The 7,873-nt window shown below is 42.8% G+C and overlaps 1 protein-coding gene across 2 annotated transcripts; it reads right to left on the bottom strand.

Moving 5' to 3' along the window:
- Positions 1 to 408: 408 nt before the first annotated feature.
- LOC119270375 (protein FAR1-RELATED SEQUENCE 3-like) lies at positions 409 to 4,811 on the bottom strand. Of its 2 annotated transcripts, XM_037552381.1 has the most exons (6): positions 4,492 to 4,811; positions 4,031 to 4,357; positions 3,184 to 3,447; positions 2,342 to 3,033; positions 1,376 to 2,220; positions 409 to 1,256 (listed from the first exon to the last, which is right to left on the bottom strand). In XM_037552381.1, the coding sequence occupies exons 5-6, from the start codon at positions 1,622 to 1,624 to the stop codon at positions 744 to 746; spliced, it is 762 nt and encodes a 253-aa protein (XP_037408278.1). In that variant the 5' UTR covers positions 1,625 to 2,220; positions 2,342 to 3,033; positions 3,184 to 3,447; positions 4,031 to 4,357; positions 4,492 to 4,811; the 3' UTR covers positions 409 to 743. The 2 variants fall into 2 exon arrangements, with proteins under 2 accessions (XP_037408278.1, XP_037408279.1); XM_037552382.1 differs by lacking the exons at positions 2,342 to 3,033; positions 3,184 to 3,447; positions 4,031 to 4,357; positions 4,492 to 4,811 and having other exon boundaries at positions 1,376 to 1,664; positions 1,763 to 2,324.
- Positions 4,812 to 7,873: the final 3,062 nt, after the last annotated feature.

The raw sequence follows: 7,873 nt of genomic DNA, 5'->3' as shown, positions 1-7,873 counted from the left end.
GTGAGATGTAATTTCAATTTCAGTCATATTATATACTCCCTCCGTAAACTAATATAAGAGCGTTTAGATCACTAAAATAGTGATGTAAACACGAAAATGCCGTTTGGAGGCCGAGCTCTGTGCAGCTCGCTATCTCGGTCGTCAGTGATCCCATCGAGACACTGCATCAGCGCATTTATGTCATGTATTCGAGCCAGCAGCTTTAACCCTAATCCTGTATTCTGTATTTTTCTACAGTAGCACCCCATGTCGTCCACTGCTCGCTCACAGGCTGGCTAGACGTGCGACCACTCCCCCATCATGGCCCTGCAGTGCCAGCATCACTCACAGACGATCATGCCCATGTTCATTTTTTCACATGTTCTACACGAGACGGCAACATCCATTTTTCTTATGCCAAGCATAAAGTGCCAACTGGAATATTTTTTCTTCACCATCACAACAGCAAACAAGCCAACATAAAGCCCGATGCAAATTCACAAATGTCCCTGCCAGATGCCACGGGAATGCTCACTTACCATCTCTTGGTGGTTTACAGAAATAACATACGGGTTCTAATAACAAAGTGCCACACAGACAAACCAACGGATCTCGAAAACAAACACTAAATTTCATATCTTTTTTCAGACCTTAGGCGGGTTGCTGCATCTGTTCTTCCTGTGACATGTCAACCCACATTTTGAGCAGCGAGGCGATTTCCTAGGTGCCTTTGGCACATCCCCTCTGGCAGGGCATGTTGTGCTCTAGTGCCCCTGAATTCTGCATATAGAACATAATCTGCTCCTCTTTGATGGTTGTTCATATGGAGCCTTGTCGCGGCTCGTTGTTGGACGCCCAGCGGGTCGTTTCTTGCACGATGCTGGAAACAAATCCAATCCTTGTGAGATGGTGTGCTCAGACTCAGCTCTCCCAAAATGCTGCTTGTTCCCAACACCAGAGCCGCCTGAATCTGCAGCCAACTCTCTATCAGACAAACCAAGCCTATCCCGCACGGCGGCAACTGGCTCGAGCAGCACTTTGACATCTCGCATTTTCTCCATTGCAAGTGCATGTGCTTCCACATTGTTGTTACCTAATTTAACCACATCCAGTGCCAACAAGTATAAGGTGTTGTGCCGACGAGAAGAATACTTCAGGGGCCCATGGTCCTTCTGGTAGCGCAAATACTCCGGTGGCAGTATATCTCTTGCATCTCTAGTCCACCGCTTGAGCACATGTTTTGGCGGGAGCTCATACAGTTTTAGGTGTATCATGACCTGGTGAAACAACAACCAAAAATGTCAGTTTCATGGCCTGACCATCAGCACATGTTTTTCGGATGCGAGCTCATGCGGAAAATGGTTTGCGGAAAACTATGAGGATATGCGTCACACACCTTAAGCACATGGCTGCAAACCATCCCATAGTGCTCAAACGTTCCACACTCGCTAATGAACTCATCGGCTGGCTCACTCACTGAGATGACAAACTCATTCTTGCACCACTTTTCCCCTGACTGGAATTTTATGTGCCTAGCAATGTACTCCAATCGGGGTTCGACTTCTATTAGATCATATGACCCACACTCATACAATGCTTCACCAAATTTCTCAAACATTGTCCTGGTGTAAACCTGGCGATGCATGTACCTCAAATGGGATATGTTGCTTCAGCACAATCTCACCCTGCACATGGCAAGTGCAACAAGAGGATCTAAGATTCTATGGAAGGCAGCAATTCAACAGCTCAAAGATACATACATAGAAGACTAATCGAAACATACTAGTTTTGTCCTCTTCTCCTGGTAACTTTCCTCTGAGTCGTGGTCAAATTGCATCTTCTCATATTGCCGGATGAACAAGTGCATGGGGCAGCCTGGTGGCACATACCCTTTGAGAAGGTGGTTTGCGCTCTCACTTCGCTGCGTACTTGTCATTTTTGCACAAAACACACCCATGAAGTATGGCTTTGCCCACTTCCTCCTAACTTCGTAAAGCTGCGTTAGGAATGTATTGGTCTGGAGGCCATATTTCTCAATCAAGCATGCCCAGCCCTTCTCAAATTCATCAATACTAACTACATGGTGGCCTAGCTTGCTGAACTCTGGCTTGAATTCACTCCCTTCTGCAAGCAGCGCTCCAAGGCTCTCTTTTTCCTTCTTCAGCACGTGCCATTTGCACCACCGATGCGCAGTCCGTGGCATGAGGTCCGCTATTGCAATTTCCATTGCGCGAGATTGATCTGTCCCAGCCACAAAGAAATCAAGTAAGAGCATCAAATTTTAGAAATCAAGCACTCTAGCAAATTATATCGGTGACAATATTTTTTTCCAGCTTTTTTTGTTTTCCAAATCATGTATTACCTGTTAAGATAGTTTTTGGCTGTGGTGCTGCTAGCATTTGGAAGAACTCCGTGAATATCCACTTGAAAGTGTCCACCTTCTCATCGCTCATCAACACGCCTCCGTATATGATGCTCTGAAAGTGATTATTAACACCAACAAAAGGCCAAATGGTATGTCGTACAGGTTTGTCCTGTAGGTTGTATCAAATGTTACAACATCACCGAAACACTTGAATTGCTCAATCTCTCTGCCAGCGGCCCACATCAATGTCTTAATCCTCCCCTCGGTTTCAACCTGAACACTGTATTTAAATTCAGGGTCCTCTGCCCTCATCTCGTTGAATACATCTATATGGTCTTTGTTGCATCATTCAGAGACTGTTCCCGGTTAAGTTTACCACACAATGTTTTTAAGGAAAGTTTCGTGAATGGCACGTCCTTTATCATGCCAAAGAAACTCCCCACGACACTGTAAAGCTTGCTAATGCTGATGTTATTTTCTCTTAGTTGCTTAACTAGGTCCCTTGTATAGCTATCTATGTGTCGGTGTGACTTTCAGTGCAGTTTCTCTCCACAATTAACAGATAAATCATGGTTGTGATCAGCACTGTTCTCGCATACATACCATCCTCCATCGTCCGACCTTAGTAGTTGTATCATGGGATTGCAACCACACCGCGTTGACCTACTGTTGGCTTGCAATGGGTTGCCCTGAAGAAGACAAGCACATGTAATTAAGAACATGAAAAAATTGTAAATTAATACGCACATTTTCGTTGCATGGCACAAAGAAAGAAAATGAAAAGAAAGCTCAAAATCCTCTAAATGTAAGGGGGAATTGATGTTATGTGGCTGACTCACCGCACAAGCGCAAACTATCTCCTGCATGCACTTCTTCCGGTGTACATTCAAACGTCTTTTTGCGTAGCGCAACCCAAAACCAACCTCCCACGAATAAAGATTGTAAAACTCATACCCACTTCGACGGAATCAAAACTAGTCCCAATCGATGGATTGACAACATTATTAGACTTTTTGTCAACAAATGCACGGATAGAAGCTTCAAGGGCAGGCATCCTTGAAGGGCTGGGCTCCCTCTCATCTGCCGCTTTTCCAACTCTGACCCTGGGAATAAATGACACACATAAACTCGTCAGCGGATTAAATCAACTGAAGAACAGAAAAAATAATTGTCGTACATGGGCACACTGCCCACACAACCTAGCAGAAATCAATAATTTTTTGCTGGGATATTTTTTACTAGACATATCTGTGTTGCTATGCTAGTAGCAGTACCAGATTCAGAAAATTTTTATTTTTAACAAACCAAAAACGGCAGTTAGCATCATCCTTTTCTTTGGTGTGCGACACCAGCGTTCTGTTGTGATCTGAGGGCATCAGACATGTCTCAAAATTAGACTTATCATGTTTTTCTTTTTCTTTTTATGAACATGATTTTCGCCCCTGTTGTGACTGCTCGCTCGTGTGGCACTAAAACAGGTAACCGTCCCAGAAACGTTTTCCTAATGCCCATGTTTTCTTTTTCTAATTTTCAACATGCTGAGCCGACCAGAAAAATAAAAATCGACCAGACAAACAGCGTTTGTGCAACAGAACTACGAGTAAAAGTTGACGATGCATATAACTGAGAAGAAAATTAATAGACATTATCTAAAACGGTTCAAGGCTAGGGATAACAGAAATTCACCTCTTGGTCCAAGAAGACTGGTTTGCATTTGACACTCCCACTCCATCTTCATCTGCATCCTAGTCCATGTCATTTGGGACTATATTTGCACCGCCTGTCTCGCAGGAATCGCCCTTGCCTTCGCCGCCAAGATCATACGATGCGTAGCCCCCTGTACCAGCACCTTCGCCCCCTTCACAATCCATGCCGCCTCCAGTTCGCCCCATGGGAAGAGAAGAAATCAAATCCTCCTCCGCATCCTCTGTTCCACTAGTGCCGCCTTCAGTAAGTTGCTCGCCGGCAACTAGACCCCTTAAGAAAACTCCGCCGTCCAACCGCGGCACGAACCTGCACAGGCAAACGAGAGCCATCCAGATCTGATTGTTTGAGGAACAGGTCAAGGGAAACTCCAATCGATAGATTTTCTAGCTAAAAGAAGAACTCCATGCGACAACTTGAGCGAGATTTTCAAGGAATATTACCCCGATGCAGATTCATCGAAGAAGAACTCCATGCCGTCCATGGCGAAAAGCGGCGCAGCCCCCTTTGCCCGGTGCCGTCCACTTTCTGGTCGAGTGGCCAAACACGAACAGGCACCGCTTAATGGTCGACACCGTCGCCGAGCGGGCCGAGCAACCACACATTTATTTTCCTCACCAACCAGCCTCACCGGCCCGTGAGGTGTGCCCAATTCGAACCGCACGGACAGAACATCTTGTGCGTGCACAGGAGAAGGCAGCAGTACAACAATCATAGGCCCATGTACAAAGCGGGAACAGGAGAAGGCAGCACCGCTGTATTTATACCAGACAAAAACGGTAAATAGAAAAAAGCGCACAGGCCACGCATCGCGACACCAGAACGACCGACGCAGATACCGGCCTCCATGCAGCTCGTCCACCAAAACGCCCCACTCATGTAAACACTTTTATATTAGTTTACAGAGGGAGTACTACGTAATTATTATTATTATTGATCTCTGTTCAAGTTTGATGAGATACAAGATTTTTTTTCTTCCCTAATTGTCACTGGGTTAGTGCTAGTTAGATTTTCTGTTTGATTAATTAAGTCACGCGTCCGCATTGTCCTGATTAGCACTGTTAGCACTGGTTGAGAAATTAGAAGGAGGGAAATCAGATGTGTAAGAAAAGATGCAACTGCAAATCCCAAAATATGAGATCGAGTAAATCCCCAATTCGGATATAGTTTATTCCCCAAATCCGAAAGCAGAAATGCACACGACTGATGAAATTGAAAAGGATAAGGTGGGACTGGGGCTCATCTAACGAAGCCGCGTCGGCGCCTCTCCTCCGGGATCCCACATGGACGCCGCCGTGCAAGGGCGCTGACGCGGCCTTCTCCCCGATCTCGCCGCGACACATGTACTCGACGCCGGCAGCTATGCTCGACGGAGGAGCGCGCGGAACTTGGTCCGTTGCACGCTTCTCCGGCGAGCGAAGCCACCGCGTCGCCATGGCTGGCTGGCAGAGCACACGCCGCCGGTCTCTCTCTCTCTCTCTCTCTCTCTCTCTCTCGGGCAAAATCGGGGGCAAGCGAGGGGAAACGAAGATAGGGTTGACCTAGCGGCTGTTTGGTTCCAGCTGGAGACGATCCCCACCGTCGATTGGATCGGACGGCTGAGATCGGCAAGGATCAGCTGCTGGGCTTTCGGCCGGTAAAAAGGCCATATTTAGTTCTGGGCTATGACCCAGGTTATGCTGGCTGGCCCAGACAAACGTTTTTCTTTTCAGATTCTAAAAATAAAAGACAAACGTTTTTCTTTTCTGAAAATTTATTCTGCTCGGCAGTTTTTTTTTCCTTTACAGGCTGCAGGGTATGTATTGGGCCAAAATTGAAGTTCTAGATTTTATGTTTTTTTAGTGCATTTTCTGTATGCAAGTATTTTGTTAATGAGCAATGCGTTGTTTAATTCAGAAACTTTTGCCCAAAATCATTTAATGAAAATGTTATAGTTTTACTAATGGAAAGCAATGGGTGATTATGGGCCGAATTATGTTCTCTAGGAAATTCTATCTTTTCGGTGCATTTGATTTATGTTATTAATATTATTACTATTTCGCACCGACAATATGTTTGGTTGCCTGGAGATATGTTCAATTACGTTTAAATTTTTATGAATAAAATTCTACGAGCCAGAACTTTTTTTTGAAAATTATAATGTGACATTATGTTGATGCCATTTTAATGACACCTTTTATGATGATCTCTTTTCTGGTGTGACTTCAATGATGAAATTGATGTGAATCACTCATTGAATTTCCGAATACTTAACTAAAGGGCTGAGGCCACCTCAAGAAAAATGTTATTGGGCACAACTAGTCGCACGCCGTTAGATCGAAACCAGAAGGTATGTTCGATATGCTGGTCCAGGATGCAGTAAAACGAACCCGATACTATTTCCATAAATAACGTGGATCCCTGATTATGCGGGATTAACTGCCTATGCGCTGGTCCCTTAGTTTTAGGAAACAAATTAAATACGGTATCTTGCTTCCTTATCATAAGCATCTATATCTATATCTATACTACTATTAAAAAAGCAAACATCAATTACCCTAAATCCACAAACTTAGTGTACACAAGAAAATCAGAACCCTTGGATTTAACCCACTTAATTGTATCTACTAAGAGCCCATATTACTTCGGTGGTCTGCCATGGAAACAAACGTACGAGATTAAATGTTCTGCCAGTCTGCCAGCAACGTACGGTCTCCTTGCATGCCCAGTAATCCACTCACGACCTCAAGAATACTTATAGCATTTTTTTAAATGATGTGATCATCACTAAAGGGCCAAGGCCACCTCAAGAAAAATGTTAATGGTCGCATGGTGTGGTTTTCTGCGCCACACTATGCATCTAATAATATTGGGCTAGCATGCTCGTTGAAAAATACTAAAGATTATGCCGGTTAATTTTCTATTGTATAATTAACATATGCACTATTGAGATAAGCATAAATGGACCAAATTGGTGTTGACAAAATTATGGTTGATTCTCTAAACAAAGAAATTTTGTTTAAAGAAATTTATGTGATATGCAATATCCTAGTCATTATATGACATTTTTATGAAATCTATCCAAAGTACATGTTGCCATCTATGTGACCGTTATAATTTACCAAATATTATTATTTGGTGAATCCTTATGTAAATTTATGTCCAAATTTTATTTCGAAAATCTTATGATATCCTGACGATAATCAATGTCATTTTTACTGTCAATGTCAATTTCAATATTTACTCAGCGGCAATGACATTTATATGATTCCATGTCATTTTCAATTATGTCATTGAGTATTTCAATGATTAGTTTTACACGCGTGTTCACTGTTATTATCGGTGTCAACTTTAGTGACAAAAAGGTATCATTGTGTATGATGGCAAACATGATTTTATGCTTTTGCTTTATGTTAATGTTAGCTATTAATTTAGCCAAAGTTCTTGCTCATAATTATGTGATTTTATGGCTCTCTAGTCAAAATGGAACCAACGAGAAGTTTTGATTAGAGATTTATTAATGAAAAATCTTATAATGGCATATGATGATCTGACCAAACATTGATTATTTTCATGTGTGATTTATGAATACGGATTAGAATAACAATTAACAATCTCTTTGATTCATCTCATTTGCATGGTTAATTCATGCTTGATGTTTTGTTGTGATGCTCATAATGTTGTCCTTTTTTATAGCAATGAACATTAATAATGATGCCAAACTTACGTTTTGGCATAGACGAACCTTATGTAAATAACTTTCCTATATGGAGAGTGAAGATCATTGTTGCATGTAAGGAACCTCTCAACGTTTTTCTGCCACTAAGGTTGATGATAAGGCAGACA

Source organism: Triticum dicoccoides, chromosome 3A (assembly GCF_002162155.2).
Source record: "Triticum dicoccoides isolate Atlit2015 ecotype Zavitan chromosome 3A, WEW_v2.0, whole genome shotgun sequence".
Lineage (NCBI taxonomy): Eukaryota > Viridiplantae > Streptophyta > Magnoliopsida > Poales > Poaceae > Triticum > Triticum dicoccoides.
Note: the sequence above shows the minus strand (reverse complement) of the source record. Positions and strands in the feature narration are given on the sequence as shown.

What these genes read in the sequence shown, in the direction of transcription:
- LOC119270375 (XM_037552381.1), bottom strand. Translation starts at nt 1,624, where the DNA reads ATGCATCGCCAGGTTTACACCAGGACAATGTTTGAGAAATTTGGTGAA. An exon ending in TTTGCAGCCATGTGCTTAAG is followed by an intron (nt 1,257 to 1,375) that starts GTGTGTGACGCA and finishes TTGTTTCACCAG; the next exon opens with GTCATGATACACCTAAAACT.